This window comes from Amphiura filiformis, chromosome 9 (assembly GCF_039555335.1).
Source record: "Amphiura filiformis chromosome 9, Afil_fr2py, whole genome shotgun sequence".
NCBI classification, from domain to species: domain Eukaryota; kingdom Metazoa; phylum Echinodermata; class Ophiuroidea; order Amphilepidida; family Amphiuridae; genus Amphiura; species Amphiura filiformis.
The window spans coordinates 41,902,495-41,930,467 of NC_092636.1; the positions used below are offsets into that span (position 1 = coordinate 41,902,495).

The 27,973-nt window shown below is 36.3% G+C and overlaps 2 protein-coding genes across 2 annotated transcripts in view; one reads left to right on the plus strand and one right to left on the minus strand.

Annotated features, from left to right (window-relative positions):
* Positions 1–27,973, minus strand: part of LOC140161009 (UPF0462 protein C4orf33 homolog) — a 120,845-nt gene that overhangs the window by 73,346 nt on the left and 19,526 nt on the right. The gene's annotated exons all lie outside the window — the stretch shown is intronic.
* LOC140160081 (uncharacterized) overlaps positions 1–27,973 on the plus strand; it is a 143,761-nt gene that overhangs the window by 60,318 nt on the left and 55,470 nt on the right. Inside the window, exons 3-7 of the mRNA XM_072183352.1 lie at positions 12,678–13,199; positions 18,047–18,209; positions 18,601–18,721; positions 21,930–22,049; positions 24,441–24,500. Of these exons, the coding sequence (XP_072039453.1) occupies positions 12,678–13,199; positions 18,047–18,209; positions 18,601–18,721; positions 21,930–22,049; positions 24,441–24,500 (986 nt within the window). The remainder of the gene's footprint in view (positions 1–12,677; positions 13,200–18,046; positions 18,210–18,600; positions 18,722–21,929; positions 22,050–24,440; positions 24,501–27,973) is intronic.

Below are 27,973 nucleotides of genomic sequence, written 5' to 3' on the forward strand. Positions count from 1 at the left end.
CTTTATTTTATCACATTTTTTCGACTTCACCTGGGATTATTGGGGGGCTGAAAGGTATTCCAGCCCCTGCAAAATTATTGAGGGGGCTGAGCCCCCAAGCCCCCTGGCTTAGTATTCTATTGTACTTCATCATAGGCTGGAGCTCGAATACCCTTCAACCACCCCAATTCCAGGTGATGTAAAACAAATGTCAAACTGTGATCTTGATCAGATACTCATACTGGAAAGAATGCAATTTTTGCTCATTTTTCTGACTCCGAGGAAGAACCCCCAAAACAGATCATCATCAACAAAATTTGGTAACTGTCAGGTCCCTATATATTGAAAAACCTCTGAAGCCACTGTTTATATAATTTCTTTTGGCAATACACACCAATTACATTTATAGAGTATGGGATTGTACTGAATTCATGAATATGACAGAAATATAGACAGACTGACAAGTTAATTAATAAACCCAATCATTGATCCATAATTATAATTATATTCCAGTATGTCAGATCACTTACTGCTGTCAAGCCTAAAGGTGCTGTATATCGGGACATTTTCGTTTGGTTTAATTTTCACACTTTTCCCGGCCTAGCAGGTAGCCCACAGCCATGAAATTTTAACCATGCGAAAATATTTATTACACATAGTACGTAATGTGAATATAGGCCTATTTCATGATTTGGAAACACAAGTTAAACACCCACTAAACTGTCCAGAATTGATCAAATTGCAAAAATTAACCAGGCAAAAATATCCCACTGTACAGTAATCAAGTTAGCTCAATCGTTAAGGCGTTCGACTATGGTGCGAGAGGTTGCGGGTTCAAACCCTGGCGGTGCCAATATGCTCTTGTGGAAAAATTGAGTTAGCTTGAAATTCCCCTGGACAAGGAACTTGCTGCTAATTGTCTCATTGTAACCCGTACGAAACTCGGGGAGCTGATCCTGGTTGCGATGGTTAATTGTGGAGTGTCTAGGGTGTGTGCTCTTGTAGCAGCAAAAAGTCCCTGATTTATTGTTAAATGGTTTATGGAATGATGTGGGGCCGTAGTGGTCAACGACAACCTGTAAAGTGTGCTGAGGCTTGTGGATCAACGTCTAGGCGTTGTGCCTGTACGTAGCACACTATAAATCACTGCACACGCTTTTTAATCATAATTAATGTATTTTAGATGGTATGTTCAAAATTAGTTTTGATTTATTTGAAAATATTTGATTGAGACACATTCTTTATTCTGTTAGGAATTCATAGTGAAACACAATTATGTTTGTGGTTTAATAATAGAAACTTTCATTATATTGGAATATAAATCTTTGGTTGTGATGCAATTACAGCGTGGGCCAAAAAGAACTTTACCCAATTTGGAAGGTTCATTTCTCGGAGTTTAGAGCAGCTATTCGCAAAAGTGTTATATATGCTAAATATATATCTTTCTAAGAATATGTGGTGCAGAAATGAGAGAAAAAGAAGCTAAAGTAACAAAATGGCAGTAGTTTTACGTTAATGGGTCGAAAATCACTTTGTCCACACGTAATTCAATGGGATGTATCCGATTACCATCAGCATTGCGTTAGGCATACATGTAATTGGTAAACACAGTCGGCTTGTCATTAATTTGAAAGTGGTAAATGTTTTATATGCATGAATGAATTACAATCCAAGATTTTAATCCTCACTATTCATGCTAGATACAATAATGTAGCCGAACTATACTCTCGCGAATGACAAAGAATTTGAATTTAACAAAACAATCACAATTTATTTTTAAATAACTTTTACATCAAATACTCTTTCAAAATATGCAACAACAATTTGAAACGCCATTCATGATATGTGAGGCAAACTTTTGCGTTTATAACTGACTCTGGAGTATTAGGCAGGAGTTTGACCAGTTCTATTACGTCCACTCCGTTCTTTACATCTATTCAACATATAGTTACTTCTAATGTAGGCTTATGGTAAGTTTGGGTGGAATTCTCACATTCTGGAAGCAAATTCGAATTCACGCAGCACGTCCAATAAAACACACTGTTCTTAAGTTTACTTCTGTCAAAAATTTCTGTGTTGTATTGTAAATTGCCTTATCTTTACACCTTGAAACCCTGTCTAGAAATCCATGCAGTCAAAATATTCAAATTCAAAAATCGCATCAGGTGAAACCAATGTCATTGTGTAGGCTAATTGCTACATTAGTTTAATATTAAAATTGGAATTAGCTTAATAATGTTTATGTTAATTCTGTTCTGTTTTAATAATGTTTATGTTAATGTTTATGTTAATTTCGGGCATATTGTTTCATCTAACATGACTAATGAGGATTAAGATCTTAGATAGTAATTCATTCATGCGTGTAACATTTTGAATGACAAGCCGATGGTGTTTACAAATAATATACACGCCTAACGCATAATGTTAGTAATCGGATACATTCCATTGAATTACGTGTGGACAAAGTGATTTTCTACCCATTGACGTAAAACTACTGCCATTTTGTTACTTTGGCTTCTTTTTCTCTCACTTTTGAGAATAGCTGCTCTAAACTCTGAGAAATGAACCTTCCAAATTGGGTAAAGTTCTTTTTGGCCCACGCTGTACTACAAATTCATACACTATTTGCAAAATAACATTTTTCCATGCACAAAAAATTGGCAATTTCTTTCCATCTACAGTCCAGCCTCTTTTATCCAGCCATGATGGGACCAAGCATTGGCCCGGATAAGTGGCAAATCTGGATTATGTGTAATTCTCCATTGAATGAACAAAATGCCAAAATTAGAACAACAGATTACTCAACACGGGTCAAAACACTGAAAGATGTTTTTTTAAATACTTAAAAGTGACATGTACAATATAGATGTCATTCTGAATGTTTCAGAGCATGAAATAATAAGGTACAAGTATGGTATTAAAACCTGTTTTTATGTGAAATCCACACATCGGGATAACAGAAAGGTCCTACAAAAGAGGTCCGGATATTAATAATAATAATAATAATAATAATATGCACGTATTTATTAAGCGCTTACAAAATTAATCTCGAAGCGCTGTACAAAGCATTAAAGGGGGGCTGGAATGTAGTAGCAAATTGTTTACGTTTTACAATATATTTTTAGAGTCAATTTTTGTGAATTTTGTTATTTTTATGCTTTTGTGAGTGAAAGGTTTAATGTGAATATATAAGTCAGTGAAATATTTTGGCCCAGGGAATGGTCCCTAAAAAGTGTTTTGAATTCAATGAAAGAAACCACAGATGAAAGACTCTGCAAAAATATTTTGGAGGCATCACAAATCGCAAACAAATCATGAAAATATCCTGATAGAAAGTAATGCAGTAGTTAATATGATAACATGTAGATATTGTAACAATTCAATTATTATCAGCCAAATTGTATTACTTTCATTTTTATGATATTATTTGTGTTACTATGGAAACAATGTAATAGGAATAATGAAGATCATTATGAAAAAAATATTACAAACAAATTACTGAATAATATTTAATATGGATAATATTTTGACCACGCATGGCTGATTTTCTGGATATTTTCCGGGGTTATGCACACCCTATGACGAAGTTCATTGACAAGTGTTAAAGTCTGCTAAACAACTAATTTCTATTGAAATCGCCAACAAATGGACCCAAAATGACCTTCACCAAAAGGTTTCTTGTATTGTTCAGCGGACTTGTACACATCTGATTTACTACTGCATGGATTACAGTGCCAGGTCATTCAAAACATTGCTTAACTGACAGGCATATTAACGTGTCAGTTTTGTACTCTCTTCAGCGATTGTATTTTTTATGCGTATTGTTGAAGAAAACAATTGGTATACTATACGTAGGTAGATGAATTCACCATACATGTCAGCTGGTACTATTAAATGTACATGTATGATAATGGTACATGTATCGTAATGTGTTGTTTTGTTAGGTAAGTGGTTTAAGTGCTTTTCATAATTAATTTAGGGTTTGTGCATATGTAGGGGTGTTATGGGAGGGGTGTGTGCGTGTGGAGTGAGGGGTGCATCAGGGGTGTGTGTGGGGTGTGTAAATGAAGCAATACAGCAGCAAAACATGTGTATAGTGAATTTGTGTATGATATCCTTGTGTGTGGTTTGATTTTTGTATATAGCATATTGTAATCAAATCAAATCAAATCAAATTAAATTTATTTAAATAGTTTTTATCTCATACAATGCACATGAAATAAGTTGGAATAAATGTTAATTAGATTACAATAACATTGTAAGATTTATACCATTGTAACAATTAACATGGATTAATTTGGTGTGTGTCATATGGGTGCAGAATTTAGGTAGCAGCATGGCAAGCATTTTCTGTGAATGTTGTACCATTTGACGGGCAATCATGCATAAGGAATTTATTTTTATGCAATAAGAATTTTTTTTATAGTTTTATTTCAAATTATGTCATTATATGATTTCATAACATGTTACTAGCTACCAGAAACTTTAAAAAATGTGATAGATAATTTTCAGAACAAATTTAAAACAATATATATTTTTTATAATGATATTAAATGTGAACCCAAATTACACAATCAGTCTCATAAAAAGTTTTAGGGAAGTTATATCAGATAATAGTCTGAGAATGAATCACTTTCGTTCAGAAATAACATTTATGTGTTTGTGGCAATGGCATGTCGATGATGTAGGGAATGGTTGGTATGTGCCATGTAGATTTTCAAAAGTATTCACTGTTGAAGAGACGTAATAATTAGATTAACTACCATAGCAATAGGTACAAACAATTTTTGATTATATCGTGCTGCACTAGTATGCAGTGTTGGAATTAAGCATTTTTTGATGCGTTGCAAAATTTGCTTTCATTACTTTTCTCTTGGTACATTTACATACTTCAGCGTGTAAGTATATGGCATAAAAATGCTTCTTAACTAATTGTGTAGCAAATTGATTTCGATACCAGCTATTTCCAATGCTGTTAGTATGTTCATACAGTACCTCTGCATTCTGCAATGAACCATAGATGTCAAAGAGTAGGGATAAAGTCCTGGATCGTAATTCTATAGAATATTCATATCATGCTGATCACTTGCACCTGTAAGATTAGTATCTTTGCAAAGAGCGGTATTGTATTCAATCTATTAAAAGAATTATTGCAGACATGCACAGGTGATGAGTGTAACCTGCTTGTAGTGCAGCGCGATATAATCAAAAAATGTTTGTATCTATTGCTATGGTAGTTAATCCGATTATTACATCACTTCGACAGCGAATAGGGTATGTCTTGGAAATGGCATTAATAGCGTTTTTACCCAAAAAATATGTTCTTGCAATTCTTGAAAATGAATTTATAATAAATATTGGTGCCGTGGAAACTGATTTTCTTTAAAAAAAAATTGGGCATTGACTGTTTTTCTCCAAAAGTTCTTGGGAAATATAATTGGCTTGTAAACTAATAGCATGAGTATTGTGTTGGGAGCTATATCTATGGCATAACTTGCAAAATCATTACTTGTTACCCACAAAGATGAATGTGAAATAAAGTTCATCAAAGAGTTGAATATAAACCATTACTCTTTTTTGAACTATTTCACATGCGAGTCTAGAACTAGCCCCGTTCACAAACCGCAACGCCCCTCGAATAGTGAGCGTATCAGTGGAATATCTTGGATCATCATAGGCAGTGTTCGAAATTTTGGTTGTCCGAACGAACAACCAAAACATGCATCGGACAACAGAAAATAATGCTCTAGTTGTCCGGCGGACAACCAAAGATCTACAGCTAAAAGTCACTTTTTCAGCATGTTAGTTTGTTCAAACCTGACACAACTGATGAATTGTTTAATATTTAAGAGTAATTGTTCATAAATTGACTACACTTTATTGGTCACATGTAGTTGTTTCAGATTGTGGCAGGTTATGGACAACCAAAAACTTTGGTGGACAACCAGAAATTACAACCTGGTTGTCCGTGGGACAAACCCCATTTATTTTCTTAATTCGGACACTGATCATAGGTATCAGAGTATAGCACAGAGCCTGTGCTAATGTGAATCTTTCAGGATTAAAGACCAAAATTAAATTGTAATATATGATTTTGATCAAATTTTAATGTTGTTATTCTTTGCCAAAATTTATTAAATGCTATTAGTAACAGCTTCAGGTTTAGTCTTTCACAGGTTTAGTCTTTCACAGGCTCTGTAAGTGTCTAACTATTGTGCAAAAAGTACAAATTCAAAAAAAATATGAGGGTATCACTGTGACCAAATCATATGTAATTACTTCTAGGAATACTGGCCATTGTGAGTAAAATGTATCAAGATGGTGATTCCTTGTTTTTTGTTCCCAAATTCCATGGCAATGAAACTGATTGTAAAATGTACCAAGAATGATGATGTAAACTCCCATTTTATACACCTAGATCCTTGTGACAATGACACTGAGATAGCAGTGGTAGTTGCTGTTGAATGTGGCACCATAATTTGGCGGCCATATTGGATATGCGCACAGGAGTGTTAAATCGTAATGCAGAATAGCGCAAGCACAGAGAAGATATGGGAAGATGAATGGAAGCAACTATTTGGTTCTGGTGAGAGATCCTAGCCTCATCTCCAATCGGATGGTCATCATTTTTCTAATTAATTAAAAGTTATGAAATTGATGTGAATATATGTTAAATGTTGGTAGCTGTAGTCTGATAAGTCACTTATATGAATTAAGAGTGTTCCATGTTTAAAAAATCAAATGAAATATGCATTTTGTAAATGCAAAAGTTGGCAGATTGTGCAAAAATTTGCTCACCTGTAATGAATGGTGGTCAGCTTGTGTCCATTGTCAATTTGAAGAATATTGTGCCGCAAAACTTTACAATGTGCATATAATTATTCCTTTAATTAATATTGGTAACAAGTGAGGCATCAACTGCAGCTAACAAAAGTTTTCATATACATTTTAAAATGTTCATATCAAGTTAATAGCTGTTAATTAAATATTAAAAACTATGACCATTCAAACAAGCGTAGACTTTCTTTTTTGGTGGTGTTTTATATTCATCGACTTTGCACCATTGGGTATAGTCGCCTGCAAAGCTTTCTGCTGTCATACAATCCCAAGCTACCAACCTGACTAACTTTTTTTACCTTTGCAGGCTTTTAATTGCAGGGTCAATACTGGTTATTGAAAAGTAACACTAACAGAAAATAATGAAGACCACTTATTAGTTTAGTGAAATACTGGGACAGAATTGACCACACCTGTGGAGTGCATCTTATGTAAATCCATTGAAGACCATACTATACGAGGGGGGGGGGGTTCTTCCTGGTCAAGATATATGAAGATGTGCCACAGTTTTGGGGGGTACTTTTTTTTTCAGTATATCGATTGGCAGGTTTTCAGTGGAGACCAAAATTATGCTCATTTGGTCAAATGTGCCTTTTAAGCAACCACTTAAGAAAAAATTTGGATACATTTTGGGTGGTTTTATTTTTGTGAAAAATTGGTATACTGATTGGTAGGACCCCTTCCCCGAAATATACCTAGATTCAGTGTCAGATTTACCTGGTGTAGCAGAATAAAATACTCCTTATTTAAGCACCAATTTAAGCTTATATAGCAATATTTTGCACAATGCAAACATACATGCTAATATCATCATAAGAACATTAACTAAATAATGTTTTCGCTAAAAATTGCTATCCAAAATATAAAACCAACGCTGCCTAGGTTAGTATACAAATTATGATTGTGAATTTTGTGAGCAGACAGCAGTTGAAATCTATACACCCCATATAATTTAGGCCTACAAATAACTGTGGAATCAGATTAACACAGTTTGTGTCATAACAAAGCACATCGAAAATTGATTAACCTGAAATTGTGTCGTAAACAATATGGCACAAAGGTTATGTGTGTGAGTTGACAAATTAATAAGAAGAAGAACGCAGTCATAACAGCAGTGTACATTAATGAAAATGTGAGATGTTATGTTAGAAAAATGTCATCGGTAACCATGGGAATGCTTGTCGGATGCATCTACCCATGATTAACTACCCATAATCCTTTGCTTTTGCTGCATTTATAAATCAAACTAACAATGGGTCACTGGTTGAATGTAAGATTATAGTATTGCATCATAAAACATCTTTTTATTTTTTATTATTTTCTAGAGTAAGTTGGTGACACGTACATTTGTACATTTGAATTTTAGTTTGTTTCATTTGTTGTTTTTATTTTCAAGTATAATTTTGTTGAAGGAAGGTGCTTGTGATGTCATTTATTAGGGTCCATTTTATTGAAGCACCCTGTAAAAACCCTTTTTCACATATCCCACAATGCATCATTTCAGAATTTTGTATTCTAGTTTCATCTAATAGTCATAAGAATGCCATCCACTGGGAAAGTACCCCTTTAAATGATGCATTATAGGATATTAGGCCAGTAAGGTCTATCGATGATTTGCCCATATTCTACAATGCAATGGATAAAAGTAGGTCAAAAAGCATGTCTAGTCTTAGTCAAGGATTCACTATGTGTGCATGTTGTATGTGGTGTACTCTCGATTCTTGAGAAATACAGCACTAAGTTTTTGGGATAAAAAAAATATTATCCTGTTTTGCTAAATCAAACATAGCTCATACATAAACCTTTAGTTTGTTCTTACTGGCAATGAAAGTAAAATTTTAATACTTGGCAAATTTTTGGAAAATAGGGCCAAAACATGTGTTTTGCAGGGTTTTTTTTTTGTATTCTGTGACAAATCAAAAGACTGTAAGACTAATTTCAGGTTATGCATTCTAAATTTTGAAAATCACATTTTCTAATATTTTTTATAACAATTTATCAAAATTAACATAAAATATTAAAATTATGAGCAACTTGATTTATAGCCTATGCTCAAAATGGGGACTGCTTAGACTTGTTCCAAGGCTTTGAATTGTGCGACTGCAATTGTAAAAAAAACATGCAAAATTTGCATGTTTTTGTCATATTTTCCCTCAAATGATAAAAGTATTAAAATTTGGCTTTTAATGCCAGTTAGAACTAACAAAAGGATAAGGATTTAGCTATGTTCTATTTGGCAAAACAGGATATTTTTTAAATCCAACAAAAATTTGTGCTGTATTTTTCTGCAATCAGGAGTAGTCTCAATCTAATTTCCATATTATTTGGTAATCAGCTAATTGTCTGTTGAAATTATAAGCTATTATAGCTTCCACTAATGGACATAACATTACATGTACCTGGTATATTATAGTCAACATCAATGCCACTAACATGGTAATTAGTCTATATACATGCCTAGCTTCATTATGCGCTTAATTAATCATGATATGTAACAAGAAATTGTATATCTATGCAAAGTAGTATACTAAATAGTACTACCATACTCAATTATCTACTAATTTAATCAATAATGAATCAATGCACATGGATGTTTAAAAATTTACATGGTACATGCAATGAACTGACATGTTATCACTCTGTAGTATAGATTAAAACCTGGCATTGAAGCCTTTTTTTTGCAGAAGAAAGACAAAATCATGTATTTGAGAAAATGAATTGTGGGATAAATCTTAAGGCATAGCCATAGAGGGAGGGAGGAAGGAAAGCCCAGGGGTGGGCACTTGTATTCTATTAGATGGATATCATGGGCTTGTTTAAAAAAACTTGTAAAAAGGGTAGTTTTTCATGGGTAAGTGATGTACATGCAGATATCATTTGTGCATATCCATATCAAAAGGATGCATTTGTCCGCTGCATACCAAACTCATCTCAAGTGGAAGTCACTTCAAATCATCTCCAAGAAGTCATGTACATTGTTTAGGTATATCACAACAATCATAAACCATGTGGCTTTGGCATGATTTGAAGTGACCTGAGTCTAGTATTTGTTCGTAAATATTTTGTAAAAAGCAGCCGACAAGTCCATCTTTCTGATACGGATGTACACATTTAGGGTGTCAAAATTGTCAAAAATCAGGAAAAAAGGTATGTTTGACATTACTAGGACCTCTAACATGAAACATCAACAAAATGCCAAAATAACTATTGTTTTCCGCTATTTTGGGCAACGTGGTACATGATTGGCATGAACAATCATACCACACCACATGCTCATGGAATACATTGTCGCAAGTGTGTGATTGGTTGGGATGTTTGATGTTGCGATACACATTTGGGGTGTCAAAAATCAGGAAAAGACTGTGTTTGACAAGTAGGACCGCTAATATGAAACATCAACAAATACCAAAATAACAATTGTTTTCCGAATTTTTGGGCTATTCTATTTGACATCCATACGCCCCCTGTTGACCTTTTATCTGCCACGCGGGGTGTAAATTTCAAATTGAGTCCCACATTCAGGTAACCCCATTTGAAATTCACGCTCCCTGTGTAGGGAGATTAAGGTCATGTCTTCCACAGGGGGTATATGAATTTCAACTGGAATTGTATTGCCATGACTTCACACATGACTTCAGTAGTTTGAAAATAAAAGTAGGTCAATATTTTCAGGAAGAGACCATGTGTTCATGCTATTGATCAGTACAACTGTGTGCTATTTTGAAACAATGGATGTTTTGTTATTTATGGATTATTAATAGATTAATTTCATGAAGTACAATGACTTGGCAATATATTTTGTTTTCCAGATCTAAAAAAAAGTGTTTGTGTTACTCTGATGAAACCAAGTCATATAAATGTAAATGCAAACAGACAACATTCATGCAAGCAATGTAGCATAATTGATGACCTACAATATATACTTAGGGACCATTCACAAACACTTGTAAGGGGGGCCTGATGCAAAAAAATTCATCGTAAAATTTTTATGGGGCCCCCCTTTACAGACCTCAAAAAATTCAGCCCCTCCCCCCTTTTTCACATGAAAATTATGGGTCAACCCCATAGAAAAGCATATAAACTCAATTTTTCCAGGAAAATTTGTGGTCATTTTTTTCAGGGCCCCCCCTTAGGGTCAAAAATTTTCAGGGCCCCCACTTTTTGCATCAGGCCCCCCTTACAAGTGTTTGTGAACGGTCCCTTAGCACACAAAGTATCTGTACACTTGAAACAAAAGCAGTATCTTAAAGACACTAAACCTAAATTACCAAATAAAGTAATCAATATATGGAAAGTTTTGTTCTGTATATTTTGACACCTTATATCGGCATGATGTGACTTTATTCCCTGAAGTTATACCAATTTACAGGCCTGTACGTAGGGGTGGGGGTGGTTGCACCCCCCAAATTTGCAAAAGTATACAAAAAGTCGCCAAATATCAAAAAAAATTATGGTTTTGGGGTCAAAAAAGGTTCAAATTTTGAGAAGAAAGTCCACTTTTCACAAAATTGCCACCATTGGGAAAAAGGTCCACTTTTTCAAAATCAGCACCCCAAAAAAAATTCTGTGTGCAGGCCTGCCAATTTGAATGGAAAATAGAGCATTTAAACAGTGTCACATTTGGGATATTTCTTCCTTCAGGGCGATTCCCATCAGCTTTTGTAACAGGCTCATTACAGCGTGACAGATCAAGATTTGTAATGCTCGCAAGTAGCATGCGTTGGGAGAAAAGTCAATTGATGCAAACCTTTTGTCACTTTTAAAATATTTTTTTTGTTCATTCAAATTGGGAAAATAAAGTCGCATCATGCCAAATAAGGTCAAAATGCGCAGAACAAAATTTTCCATCTATTGACTACTTTATTTGGTAATTTAGGTTTAGTGTCTTTAAGATATTTCTTTTTTCTTAAAAAGTGTACGGATACTTTGTGTGCACAGTGTAAATATTGCAGCTCATCAACTATGCTTTATTTCTTGCCTAGATATTGCACTTTTTGTGCACAGTATGCAAAGAATCATATGTGTTGTTAACCAAATAATAGTGTATATGCTATCATAAGTGCAGCGTGATATTCTTTGTCAGAAATATTTTAAATCGTGAGAAGGAAAATTGAATTTACCTGCACATTTATCAACAACATTGTTCTTCAAGTAGTATTAATGTTCAGCAAATTAATTGTAACATAATATAACATTTTAACAGCAACCCCTAGCCCCAGCCTATAACTCCGTGCAGGGAGTATTAAACAAGCAGTGTATTCATATCATTTTATGGATACAGCTCTGGTGGTGTGTCTACTGCCTTTCATACAGCTCTGGTGGTGTGTGCATGTCTTCTATTTCTATGTGTTTTTTATCCCAGAAGATTTAAGTTCTTCTCCTCTATTATATCACTAAATTTGAAAATATACACATTTTTGTGTGATTATGCGGAATTAATTTTGAGGTATATCATGTTTTATCACTCATAAATGGATCATAGGTTGTTGTGAAACAACCCCAGGTTAGACTTGTGGCTGAGGGGATGTTGATTGCCCCACAAATAGCCAAAGGGGGATGATTTTGAAGAAGAAAAAAAACCGGGCTGACCAAAGTCAAGAGCCACCACCTTAGCATTCTGAAATTTGATATTTTGAGGGTATAGTGTGCAAGGTTGCCGTATATGCAAAAGCTGCCCTTTTTATTTTGATAATATCTATATTCTATAGCGTGCATATATGACACCTGGCAGCTATTGCAGAAAGAGCTTTCTTGCACAAATCATTCGATATTTATGTAGGGTGCACTGGTTTACGGAACTTTCTATACATCCATTCCTGACCCATCTTTCTCTTTTTCTTCCCCCCTATTTTCGCCTATAGATTCAGATGTAGAATCCGCGGGAACTGAAGAGAAACCAGCTGTAGAGGAGATAGAGGTGAAAAAGCGCAAGAAGAGCAAAGGAACCAGGAGGTTTTTAACATCCAAATCTAAGAGACAGAAATCTTCCAGCAGTCAGCAAGAGACGGAATCCAATAAGAGTGAGGAGTCTCTAGCGTCAACTGGAGACCTTAATATAGTCATCATGACAGATAAAGAAAACCCTGTGATCACACAGGATGGGGATGATGACATTGAGATCAAAGGTGAAGAGGTCAAAGATCAGAATGATGAAGAAGACAATAAAATGGCTGCCACAGATAACAGCCAAGATGGTGCAAATGTTGAAAATGTAAAAACAGGAAGAACTGGTGCCTCAAAGAGTGAAGGCGAAGCTGCTGATGATGATGAAGATGTTGACTTCCCTGAGGGCGTTGTTGTAGAACAGCCTACTTCTAAATCACATACACTGCCAGCTTCTTCATCCCCTGTAGTGACACCCACCACACCAACTTCACCCACATGTAAGGAAAACTACAGTCTGTTCAGTATAAGTTGCACAAATGGGGCAAAGGTCATGTTACCAACTAACATAAATTGGTTGTTAGAGATCATTTAAAAGAATGATTGAACATGACTTTGGCCAGGGTGTATGAGATAACAAAGGTTAATGGATAGGGTCATGTTCCACCTGATACTGAACAGACTATAGTTTGTATACTCTATAGCTTGGGTGCATGAGCTTCTTATATTTCAGAAGCATGAATCAATATTGCTGTCTTTTCAGCACCATTAGGTATATCGCTGATAGCGAATGTGATGCATGCTGGGAACGGAAGAGCATTTGAGCCCTTTTCTTTCCCAACATGCATCATGTTTGTGCATCAATTACTATCAGCAATATACCGTATTCAATGCAAGCAATGTTGCAGTTTAGAGTAATCAAGAATAACCAAAAATGGGCCATTCCAGTCGAAATCCATACACCCACTATGGAAGACAAGACCATAATCTTCCACACAGGGTGTGTGAATTTCAAATGGTATTATTTGAATAGGTGACTCCATTTGAAATCTATACTCCCTGTGTGGGATATTAAAGGAAATCTGTACCATAAACTAATCAATGGCTATATAGTTGCAGTAATAATAAAAACGACAAACAGTAAAAGTCCCAAGCTTATATACGTCCAAATAAAGGAGAAATTCTTAATTCCTTACGACAATCAGCGATCAGTTTGTAATCCATGGTGGTGGCCATATTGATACCCGATGTATTTTATTACGCTGTAACGGTACCCCGATTTTGAAACCAGCGAAATCCGTGACCAGCCTCGTCCCTCGTGAACTTTGGTGACACAAAGCGAATACTACCAAAGTTCAGATTCAACATTCGTTCAAAAGAAAACACGACAATTTTTACCCATAAAACTACAGAAGAACATAAAAAAATGTATTTTAAGTAATATTTATGATCAACAATGTCTTTTGAGAATGAAAAGTAAAAACAGCACTAAAAACCAAAATTCGCTGTGGGGTCGCGAATGCCATAGCAACCTACGCTTTCGCCGTGGTCTGTGTGAAAGGTTACACTACCGCTTGTGGCAGAAAGGATTCGCAAGCAGCTATCATGGCGGCTTCCATGAATCGCAGAAACGAAGGATTAAAAGTGTTTTTTCTTTGTTAGGAATATTCCGAAATTCATATAGACCGTCTGGTATGTTTAATTTAGGGGTATATAACTATATTAGCCATTGATTAGTTTATGGTACAGATTTCCTTTAAGGTCATGTCTTCCATAGGGGGTGCATGGGTTCAACTGGAATATAGCCCAAAGAAAGTGGTTATATCTTTGCAAGTCAGGTTCATATATCACAGTTGTTTGATGGGATCATTTATTAGTTTTTCAAACAAAACATCATGTTTAGCCAAATTTTAGGCTTAAACAGCTACAAGTGATATCGTGCTAATGTATACAGATGCTTTTGAGTCGTTCTCAACTTTAATTTCCCCTCTTTTACAACATTATTCACTTTTATAGTATAAAAATTAGATACTTTTGGATTTTGTCATGACTGATGCCCTCTGAGAACACACTATGAAGTGTTGAAAGCCCTCTAGTGATCACTGTTACCATTACCAAAGTACCAGAGTACAGTGTCTGAGAGATTGATTGAATCAGGCAAACGCAAGAGGGCTGTTAGCTGTTAGCTTTCAAATTTTCAGGCTTATACATTTAGAAGCACAACATGTCCATTATGGGAAGCTATGAGAAGCATAATGGGTTCCAGTTAGAACCCATATACCCGACCGGCCCTAATCTTGAAAATTTGGAAAAAAGTTTTGACTGTACACAAAAATACCGACCCTAATTTTGGAAATTATGTCGAATTTCTTTTTTTCCCTTTCAAAAATGTTGCCATCCGGAAAAGATGTTTAAACAATTTCTTTACCCTTCTAAAATGTTTTAAAACATGAATGAAGTACAGTAATGAAAGATCACAATTAAGTCTTTATTATTAAAAGTTAATTTTGGCTATGACCTTTCAAAATAATCAGGATTCAATCATGTTTCACCGTTGTTCATCACCGATTAACAACGATGCGTCTGCGTCGTCTGGTTTACCGAGCTAAGTAAACCACGCAGACGCGCCGGACGCGAGTTGTTAATTGGTGATGAACAATGGCGAAACATGATTGAATCCCTTTCAACAACGAAAGAAGCTAAAGATTTCTAATTCATATGATTCTTTCATTCGGAATGTCTGTTTTTCATTGCCACTCAACCTTACAAAAAGATTGCAGTATTTCTCTCTTGATATCAGCAATAAAACTAAAGAATAAAGCGGTAATATTTAGCTGCTACCGCCAACATAAGAGAGTTCATGTTTATGCATTATGGTCCAGGCATGACGAATTTTACGCGCTCATGTGTAACGCGTACGCGTAACCTTGTGTTCGTGTGTACGCTACTGAACTGTGGATTTATCACGGATTAACAATGGTTGGCTCCTGTACAAAGGTATAGGAAGAGTTGTTGAAAAGCCAATCAACCGATCCTGTCTTCTACAAAGTGGTTGAAGACAACCAAACAACTTTTTTTCTTGGCCAAATAGACTGTTCCCTTCAAATCCAGTGTCCCTAACAAAGCCTGTTACTAGCATTTATTACTAGATATGAATCTCTAGTTGCATTGCTTGATATCTGTGTGATATAATATCAGGTCGTATGGAAAGTATTATATCAATATTTGAACTTTGCATAGGATATCCTGTGTGATTCATAATCAGCACAGTCTCTATGGGTTTCACACAGTGTCTCAAGTCCTAAAATCTATTCACACAATATTATGAAGTTCAGGGGCTTAACCGAGATGCATTTGTTTATTTGTTTACTGATATTCGCTGATGTAGTGCACGTTAGCATCCATTGGTTATTGGTTCAAGCCTAAGCTCATACACCTGTTCCGAATTATGATATGCCATAGGCTTTGTGTTGTGGTCATTTTGATCAGTGATTCGAATCAAGGAAAGCGTGAGCCAGTTGACCTAGCAATGGCCATATTGTAACGTGCACTACGCCAGCGAATAAGAGCATATGTGACATGATCAAGGGGAATGAGTCGGATTGTTTTTGAGATATTTGCAGAAACAGGGTTCAAATTCTTTTGTTTTATATTGTTTTCAGACATTGATCAATTGCTCATAACTCGGTAACCAGATGTCTAATTTTGATGGGGTTTGCATCAAAATGTAACATTTGTAAACTGCCAGAAAATGATGTTAAAAACTTCAAATTGAAAATTGCAGACACATGATTCATTCCCCTTGATCATGTCATAGTGAACTCTGAGAATGTCTTAATTAATCAACTCATACACAATATGTATTCCAATGCTTTAATTGAGATGCATTGTAAGTTAATCAGAATTGTTAATGAAATATAATAGTTCAAAATTCTTCTAAACAAATCCAAATTTGATGTTTCATACCTTGATCAGTGACAATTTCATGCTATAATTTGTATAAAACTTATCCTAATATAAAAATCGGGTAAAAAGAAGAAATTCAAGAAAACATGTTTTTCCATTTTATTCACCTGTACTTGGCTCTGGTGAAGGGGACAAACATACAGGCATGGTCCACCAGACCCCATCTTAATTAGCCAAGATAGTTAATTCTGGCCCGCCACGACAACAAGATCCAACCGATACCTGTTAAAAGAGAGCAAATGCTGTGCACTACCAAAAGTGATGAAAAGGGCATGCATAAATAAGAAGTGGTAGTCAGCGTTCGAAATAGGGCCGGTCAGCCGGCCATTGGCCTGTAACTTTTTGGCCTGGCCGGTAACTTTTCTGACTGGCATCTAGTTGCCGGCCCGGCTGGCCGGTAACTTTTTAAGGTCAAGCCCGGCTGGCCTGTAACTTTTTGAGGCATATTTCGAACACTGGTAGTAGTCCAGCAAAGGCAAAGTTGATGTGAGCAAATCACACATTACGATGGCTCAGTGCTAGAAGTGGGTAAGTGCAATAGCTGCCCTGTGAACATTTGGCAATTTACACACAGTATGCTGTAATCATCTACACATGGCAGCTATTGCACTTACTTCTGGCGCTGAGCAGTCGATTATTGCACTAAAGAATATAATGAAAACAATTTTGAATCAAATTCATTAGCAGGGTCTGGTGTTTGTAATCAGAGCTTACACATTTTTTCAAAATATTAGATAAGTTGGTCTCACATTTTTTGTGTCAAAATGAATAGAACTGTATATCCCTATTTCAAATTTCTGTAGCAGAAACAGACAGTCCCCCAACAGGCAAAGTCCCTGAGCTTTGCATGCAATCAGAATGCTCTCAGATGATGCTGGACTGAGCCTTTTGGTACACCATCTTGTTGTTGTTAGTCTATGCCCATAACATAATTGTGAAGAAAAGAATGCTATAGTTGAAAGTTACGTACAACAGAGGAACTTAGGATTCTCACAACCTTTTGGTTCAAACTGTGTTAAGCCCAATTAGTCCTATACCAGTGCTTACAATTTCACATCGTACATCACCTAGAAAGATAAATCAATAAAATCGATCCACTTGGTAGGGCTAGCTTGTTGGCCTAGGAAGCCTGACCACTAGCCAAGCTTTGAGAAAGTGGACCATAGGGTCGTGACCAGAGATGTCCTAAAGTGTTGAGAAAAATGATCCAGAATATGTCGTACCCTAGCTGTGCAACTTAACCCAGCTATGAAAAAAAAGTAACTTTACTGTGATCAAGTATTCATCAAAGTAATTTTACTGTGATAATGTCATCATTTATAGCTTAAATACTGTGCACCATTGTGTTAATCCAGATTTACGACTTTCTTTTCTAATACAGCAGCAGATAAAAAGAAGAAACGATTTCAGCCATTCAAATCAATACGCAAATTATTCAGGAAAAGAAAAGACGACGACGACAATTTACCACCTAGTATCCAACAGTTATCAAAATCTACAGGACATCTAGACAGAACAGAGCCTGAGGAGGGAAATATGGACAGGTAAGGTGTTTGTGTATGATGACTGCTGGTGCTGTATACTTTTGTGTCACATTGCCACTCAACATTACAAGAGAATCGATGATTTCTCAGTTCTCAGCAATAAAACTATAGAATAAAACAGCAATGTGTAGCCACTTCCAAAAAAATAATGAATTTAATATGTAGGGGTGTGTGCGCATACATGTTCCAGGCATGACCAATTTTACCTTGTCATACATAATGCATATGCATGCTTCTGTCAGGCTTGCATTCACGTATACGTTATTGTATAAGTGGGAATTCATCCCCGATTAACAACGGTTTGCATGTACAAAGGAGTAGGAAGAGTTTTTGAAAAGTAGTGATATCACCATCTGATGTATTCTTAATGTTCTACCTTTGTTTTACACAGGAGTAAGAGTGTATCACCAGCATTACTAGGTAGACCCATGAGTATGTCAGAAGATAGCGTGTTCTCTCCAGATCCTTCAGATGATCAAAGGCCTGTCACACCAGCTAATAAAGACTTTGCAGTAAGTTTTGGAAGACTTTGAATGTGACAAAATCTAGTCCATGAGGGCCAAATGGGGCAAATTTGAAATTGAGATAAAGGCAAAAATATGGAGTAAAAAATAATAAAATACATCAGAAAATACACATCACAGAGCTTTAGAATTTTTTTGAAATTGTAACAAAATTTGGAGAAAAAGTTGTAAAAATGAAGACAATTTGTGTTAAATTTGGCTGAAAAAAGAATTTTGGTATATTGATGGGTCCAAATGTTTTGAAAAATTGATACATTGACGAGTCTACTTTCAAATTCTGAGTGCCACGCCACTACCCAAACCAAACTTGAACCAAACCCCAGGTTTTTTTATAGGGCAGTGCAACATTGACTGCAGCATTGGGTATGCGTCTCATTATCAATGTAGTGTGAAGAGTGGGAAAATGGTCTATGATCATGATCACACTTAATTAACGCTTTTCCTATAATACCTTCCCTTGTCATCACTAGCTATATACACCTGGCACAAGTACTACTCAGTTTTATAAGCCGCCATTGCTCGTAAATCATTCAATAAAAACAAAAATCTGAAATATACCTTTGGTTATGGAAGATGTCTTGTTCAATTAATACCTCATTTGTAGAAATTGATTGAGCAATGACAGAGATTTAGGGCCAGAAAGGCTGTTATTGTCCAATGGAGTGACAAAGATTGTCAATGGGCAAATATTGTAGAGCACACAAAGTGTGCCGTCATGGGCAATTATTACCCAGGATAGCTGTGATTATCACATCAAATGCAGATTTTGATTTGGAAGCCAACAGATTTTCTTCCATGAGAAAATTTACATTTTGAAATGGAAGGGGGAAGGCATTTATTTAGAAGTTACTTTTTTTGGTTAGAAAAAATGTGTTATGTAAGCTTTATGTAAGCTATAAATCCGTGAAACACGGGTCATTTTCAGTTTACTTCCTGTTTACATTAATTACTTCTGGGTCCCCCACTTTGGCAATCATGATGCCCAACTAATGTCAGCGTTAAGCTTACCTTAAAGCTGAATATGTTATGTTCATGCAAAATTGTTTTTTGTAAGTTGATAGAGCAGTCTCCCAGAATGTGTTGTTAAAGTAACCCAGTCATGATTCACACCTATCACATACCAATTTTATTATACAATTTGCACCTTAGTCAATCACTTCATGATAATCCGACATGTGCAACTAGATTGTATTAATTGCATTAACACTGTCCATTGTTAATTATCTTAGTTAGATTTTGTTGTTGCTGTCATTTTCTGAAAGTAGTAACAAGCAACCAAAATAGATCTCACTTGAGTTTGATGGAGTGTAGTGGTGGGGTGTGGCCATCTGTTCTTGGATTATAATACAAATATAGCACCTTGGACATATGAGGATATAGATAGCCAATACATATCATCTGTAGGAACATTTGTGTGTTTTTGATTTGGATACAGTATATCCTGGGACAAATATTCGTCCCAGGTATTATATTCAGTGACAAAGTTTGTGTGGAATTTTGTTGTCGTTAGCAACTTGGATATATGGGGATATAGATAGCCGATACATATCGTCTGTGGGAACATTTGTGCGTTTTTGATTTGATCCTGGGACATATATTCGTCCCAGGTAGTATATTCAGCAACAAAGTTTGCCTGGAATTTTGTTGTCGCTCACATTTGTGGGACTTTACTGGTAAACATGTTTGCAGCACAGTATAAACACACACAGAAGGATATACAAGAACGCATTGAACCATTCGTCCAAGTTTGGGTAAATTATTTACTTCTATTTTGTTATCGTACTATTATTTTTATCATGAATATAGAAATGCTGTTGTGAATATGTTGGTGTACGTTACTTCATGTGTAGCTTATGCTTTGGTGGTTCAGAAGATACGGTGGCTCAGTGGTTATGGCCTTTGAATCATAATCTGAGAGCTTGCTCGACGTGCGTGGGTTTGAGTCCCCGTCCCACAACTGTGTTAAACCCTTGGGCAAGGCACTTTGCCTTGTTTGTCTCACCCCACCCAGGTGCAATGGGAAGCTGTTACGGGTAGTCACAGTCATTGTACTGATGAACCCTGCACCATTTGTAGGCTGCAAACATGGTTTTGACATACTGTAAAGCTATTTAATTTCGCTAGTACTTAATTTCGCTAATTGCCAATGACCGCCATTTTGTGGGTATTTAATTTCGCTAATCCAGCAATTTATGTGTACAATTCAATGTAAAACTGTGCAATTTCGGGTATTTAATTTGCATGCAATTAAGGCTTCTAGCAAAATTAGCGAAATTAAATCCCTAGCGAAATTAAGTGGTTTTACAGTATTCTAATGATGGCAGAGTAAATGTATAGCACTTTGAGGCTGTTTAAAGCGCTATAAAAATATCTACATTTTTTATGCAAGTCTTTTGAATTTGCCGGGTTTTACTTAGATTAAAGACTGCCCTCCTCATGTAGGGCGGGCATTTACAACCGCATTCAAACTGTGGAGGTGTGCACATACCAAATGTAGAGCTTTATCGCAACCGTGTTGGAGACACAGTTGGAGACAGTCATACCGGTGTCTTTGAGCCATAGAGGGGGAATAACACCACCCATTTTGTGATTCGAATATCTTCAGTTAGTCTATTGTGTATGGATGAGCTCCGCAATAGAATGAGAGTGTGAACCTCCACGGTTAAAAACTCCACACTTGAGAGCACTCTACATTCTAACTGTGGACCACCCAGCAACAGGGGACTGTCATCGGTTAGTGGAGGTCTGCAAACGACCGCAAATGCATGTATAGCGTATTTGCGAAATACGTCCTCTATCGTTATATTAGATATAACGCCCGCAGTTACTAGGTTAAATTGCCAAAATGGCTGAAAACATCCTTGGTATGTGGATTTGGACATCCACGTTTGCATAGTTTCTGCATTAAATGCATTATAAAGTAAGTAAATAATAATAACAATGATGATGGTAATGCCACGTAAGAGTAATATGATATTCTATGATTTAGTGGAATATTTCAGTTGAAATCCATATACCCCTATGGAAGACATGAGCTTAATCTCCTACACACAGAGGGTGGTTACCTGTGATTCTATTTGAAATATACACCCCTTGTGTGGGTGATTAAGGTCATGTCCGCTGTACGAGATGTATGGATCTCAACTGCAATAGCTCATTTTACGATTTATTGTTTTGTCATATTCACATCTCACAGAATGAGCTTGCATCCAAACTACAGAATCGGCAGACGACACCATTACAGAAAACAGAGAAGAAAGAGGATGCTCTTAATGAATCCAATACCAGGGATAGTGGTGTGTCCCTAAGTGAAGAGGTAAGATTACAAGTGTCTATGGTTAATATCATGAATACTACTTGCTGATTGGCTACAAGAATGCTATGTATGAATCATTGAGCCAATCAGCAACATGGTAAGAATCAGTTCTTAATGAATCCAATACCATGGATTGTGGTATGTCCCTAGGTGACGAGGTATATGGTTAATCTCATGAATACTATGTGCTGATTAGCTACAAAATGCTATATATGATTTATTCAGCCAATCAGCAACATGGTATTCAAGAATTAGTTCGTAATGAATCTAATACCAGGGATAATGGTGTCTCCCTTAGGTAACCAGAGGTCCCCCAATTGAAGTACCACAGGTACAAGGTGTGGGGATTAATTGCCAGATATATACATAAAAGTCCATGGTTTCAACTTGAAATGTCAATCCTTGGGTCATAAGGTATATTATGCTGATAGCGATTGATAGGCTAAAGTGAGGCATGCTGGGAATGAAAAGGGCTAAAATTTACTGTTGCTGGTGACAAATTGTACAGCTCTTGAGGGCTATTCATTCCCAGCTTGCATCACGTGTGCCTATCGATGGCTATCAGCAATATAACTTTCTGGGTAAAATGCAGATGTCCGCAGTCGCAGGTGAATATGGGAAAGGTGTACTTGGAGTGGCATGCATCTTCTGGTATAAATTTGCAGATGCTTACTTCTGATTCCAGAAAAATACAGCACTTATTTTGAAGTATGAAGTAACTACACTTGGTTTCACCTCAGTGGAGTTTAGTAATATTGGTGCTATTATGCAGTGGCACTGCAAGTGTGCGCGGACAACCTACTCTTATAAACGCCTACCAAAAAGTAATTATCCCCCTTTATTACCCCGGCAGGGAGCACGGTGGCCTAGCGGAACGGGCACTGACTCATAATCGAAAGGTTGTGGGTTCGAGCCCCGGCGACGCCATCGTGTTGTGCCCTTGAGTAAGGCACTTTATCTCGATTACTCCTCTCCACCCAGGTGTTTAAATGGGTACCGGCATTCTTAAATGCTTGGAAGGTAACAGACTCGCTGTAGAGGAGGTGTAGCGATCCCCTATAGCAACATTACATGGAGGAGTCTGGCCCAATCGCCAATGAAAGAGAGATGGGCACTCCGATCAATCTATGCATCAAATTTAAAAACTGAAATAGCAAAAACAATTCCAGGTTAATTCTGCAAATTATGATACCTCATTTGTCTGTATAGCTTAAAGTTTGTAGCCACAGTGACTCTTTGAATGAAAAAGATGCATTTTCAAAAGTTACACTAAAAAGCTACTCAAGTCAATGTACCATTACATTATCTACATGACTGGTCAAGGATGACCTGCGGTGACCTATGACAAACAGGCAACTCTATCAACAAAGGCAACATTTTCAATGGGTTTAGGTGATACTTTTGAATGGGGGTATTTTTCATTGAAAGTGTCACCATGGCAACAAATTTATTTTGGGCTATAAAGACAAATGAGGCATCAAATTTGCAAAACAAAACTGGGTTTCCTTTTGCTATTTCAGTTTTAAATTTTCATGCATAGATTTTGAGTTATTATCTCATAATAAAGGGGGAGTAATTACTTTTTGGTAGATGTTTATATGTATACATGCTGCGGGATTAGGTTCACATGCATGATTCGATACTGTAACCAACAAAATTAGTACCAAATTTAGTGTGAAACAAAGTGCACTCTGAAGTGTACAACTCTTGATCTTGGCTGCCTGATAGGCCTTGTATGCAGTCTCTCTTAGGAACCGTTCAATATTTACACCAGGGGGAGTGGGAGTTTAAACAAAAAAATTTGGGTTCCCCACTTTGTTTTCCCCTTTTTCTCTATTTAAAACTTAACATTTTCCCCTCATGGTTCAAGTAAAAACTTCAGATTCTCCCCTCAAGACCCCAAAAAGAATTTCCCCTTGAAACTCCCACTTCCTCTGGCATAAATATTGAACGGGCCTTATAGCTTGCAAAAGTGTAGATGCTTAAGATTGTTCAGCTTATATAAGGCGGAAAAAATAAGACTCATAACACCATGTATTAATGGCATGCAAGCAGTTGGGCGCAATGCTTACGCTAGTTGCGTGTTTTGTGATGCATGACTGGCGCATGCTTTTGTGAATTTACTCGAGCCTGAGGTGGGACTTTACTGAAGCGTGCAGTAACAAAACCCAATTAATTTTTGCCTTACATAAGCCGAACAAACTTTACTCCCAGCTGAGACCAATTTTTGGAAAAACAACTTAATTTTGTTTGGGTTTTAGTCAGATTATTCATGTTATATTTTTGATGAGTGATGTGCTTCATACTTCATGTATATATACAATGATTATGTAAATTGTGTCTTGCATGTGTGGTGATTTCTTTGTTTCCCTTGATATGCACCCTCTATAGCACTATGTACAGAATTCCCGCAAGCCGAAGACTAAGACCAAACCAGTGAAAAGACCATGGGTAATTGCACACCTATCACTCAATGTTTTACTCAGTTACTCACTTGCTCAGTTACTCACATGGACTCAGTTACTCACTTGCTCAGTTACTCACATGGACTCAGTTACTTGTTTACTCACATGAACTCAGTTACTTGCTTACTCAGTTACTCACATGAACTCATTATTTTGGGTGTCTTTAACATTGTGTTATAATTGGTTTTGTTGCGCATAACGTTTGACGCACTTGTTGCTTGTTTCTATAGACTTTTGTTATATTTCCCATGATGCATTATTCCAGGGAGCTGTGTCATGGTATACATTCTTGTCCACAATTGTGATGTGATCAAGCAAAAGGAGTCGGATGATGTCAGAAATATTGATTTATTAGTCTAATTATGATGGGGTTTTCTGAGAAAAAAGCTCAGATAATGGCTCATGTAATGAAATTGAATTTTGATTTTGATGGACATCAGACTCATTTAGCTTGATCGCATCGCTACGTGGAGACTGCAATGGTACATCTTCCAATCAATAATGCAATATTGCCACTGGCTGGAAGACCTCCCCCTGCCACAGAGCATGATGGGATATATGGAAAAAGTTTTACATCATTAAACTTATAAACCAATTAAGTGGACTTATAATTTTTAGGTACATTTCATGAATGTTATATTCAGGCTTGAATGGATTTTTGGACAACAGGATGGACAAATGGAAATTTTATGCTAGTATAGGGATGAGCAAATTATTATAATGCTATATATGATACTTTGATCAAATATCATATAGTATATACAAATATTGACTGCCCAGAGGTGAATGGTCAAAACTATTGTTCCGAGTGGTCTCAAAACGGTACTATTTTCCAGAAGCAAAGCTGAGGGAAAATAGTACGGTTTTGAGATCACAAGGAGCAATAGTTTTGATATTCACTGACTAAAGGGCAGTAAATATTTGTTTTGAATACTTTATACATTTTTTTTTACCAAATATTTACACAAAGAACCACTATTTTCGGAAATGTCATGTGTCTATGGTGTGTGTCATTTCTACAGCGTGATAGTTGGGTTGTTGCCATGACAGCATGATAGTACTACTATTTCCCTCTGTCATAGGAACAACCTTTCAACTTAAGAATAGTTAAACTATTTCATGTCATGTGATGCAGTTTTAACCAATCAAACAACAAGAATCTATGTATGTAGTATATAATAACAAATCATAAACATGGATACACATCGGCAAATATGCCACATTTATCACCCAATCATGTCCAGTACCATGTCAACTCCATTTTGCGGTGCATAAACAAACATGCAACATACGACATCTCAAGTTTTGAAATTCATTGGTTATTGCACTATGCACCATTTTGAACTCTTGTAACCTTACTCACTGTAATGCTGCTTAACAGTTAAAATCCCATAATGTAGGTTTGATAACATAATATCGTCATCCTATAAATGCCATAGTTACACTTAAATCAGATCTGCCAGTATAAAGCAATATGATTTCATGGAAGAATTGGGCTATTGCTGTTGAAATCCATACACCCCCTATGGAAGACATGACCTTAATCTTCCACATGGGATTGCCCGAATGGGTGACTTTATTTAAATCTACACCCCTTGTATGGGAGATTAAGGTCATGTTTTCCATAGGGGTGTATGGATTTCAAGTGAAATAGACCAATGTTTTAGATATGATGTCATAGGGGCTTGATTCCTGGAAGGGAAATCAGTGTCTCGGCCCATCTAAGTGTGAAATATGCGACATCATGTGCCTAATATGCGACATCATGTGCCTGTGCCTTAAAGATTTGCGTGCTGGCCATAGGTTTCAATATAAAAGTTTTGAGATATTTTCTCAATATATCAAGAGCTACCTCAAGAACCATTGAACCAGTACAAGGCTTGTTTGTACTGCATTTTCATGCTTATTCCAAATATGGCAATGCATATGTGTAATTCTGAAATTTTTGAATTTGTAAAGAAAATTTGGAACTTACACCCGAATGGAGAGTTTTAAGACAGAGTATTATGTTTTGGTACCGGTAGTCAGTTGGTTTCCTTGGAAATGTCATAGTATAAGTGCAGATGCAATCTACATTGCGTCAATGGGCAGGAAAAACCTCCTATGTACTTGTGGCCCTTGAACATGTTTAAAACAAAACTGTCAGGAGGTTACATAGGAGGTTTTGCTTTGAACATGTTCAGGGGCCAATGACACGTAGGGAGGTTTTTCCTGCCCAACGATTTGATTTCTGATTATAGGGCTTTAATATCCTCTTTGTGCGATCATACTGCGATGACTAGAAATTGATGTCGTAATGAGATTCTTGTCTCAGAGGTCACTTACAAGGCAAATATCATGGCAGCTCTGATCTGAGGAATATATAAGGCATTGCATTATTAAGGCTTGGATAGGATATTTCTCGTGGACATTTTGTGTACATGTAGCAGAGACCCAAACCAAAGCTGGGCTCTGACACATAATCAGTGGCATTTATTTCTTTTTGACATGGGGAGGGAGGAGGGGGGGTAATGGGATTGGAAAATATTTCTTGAAGTATATTGAATCCAGCATCTTTTCAAGATTGAATAAGTTTATGGTACAAATGGGCGTGAAAATGTTTTGCCATATTGAATCTGAAATGCTAAAATGTGGTGCAAAAGTAGAACAAATTCGTGCAAAAAGAGCACAACAATAGGTACTTTTAGGTTAAAATCAGGCTAAAATGGCCGAATATATGGTAATTTTGCCAGAAACCCAAAATACAGATGTCGACATTGAGGAGATGATTGTATATACCATCCTCCCTTATCAAAATATTTTTGGGATTTATCCCCCCATCCCCCGAGATTTACGTCTTTGCACATGATCATCGTATTCTGTAAATTTTGCCCTTACAAGTATTACCTGAAGTACTTAAAATGAGATTTTTTTATCATAGTGATATGATTTCTAGAAATAATCTGCTGATGAACGTTTAGTAGTATATCATATGACTTGTAATTCATTGTAAAAAGTTTAAAGTTGTGGGTATGATTTTGACACAAGCGCAGTATTGGCATTACCAGAGGAGATCAACAAGATCAAACAAACAAATGATACAAAGTTTCTTCATTACTTGGTTAGAATGGTGGGGGTATGTGCAATAGTGACAAAGAATGAAGATTGTACCAATCAGAGAAATGATGCATAGACATGGACTCTTCTGTTTGAAGTCCACACTCCCCTTGTTGAAGATTTTGGACTTATCTTCCACAGGGGGAGTATGAATTGTAAATGGAATTAGCTACATTAAGGGAAGGGGTATGAACGTTTGGACAGTATTTATTGTGGGACATTAGAGCACATCAGACATATCGAATTGCATTCTGAATATGAAGAATGGCCTTCTGATATAAAATAATTTTGATTTTTGAAATTCGCAATGTAATACACATTTTATGGCAAATCATTAAAATTGATATTTTGATATTTAACAGT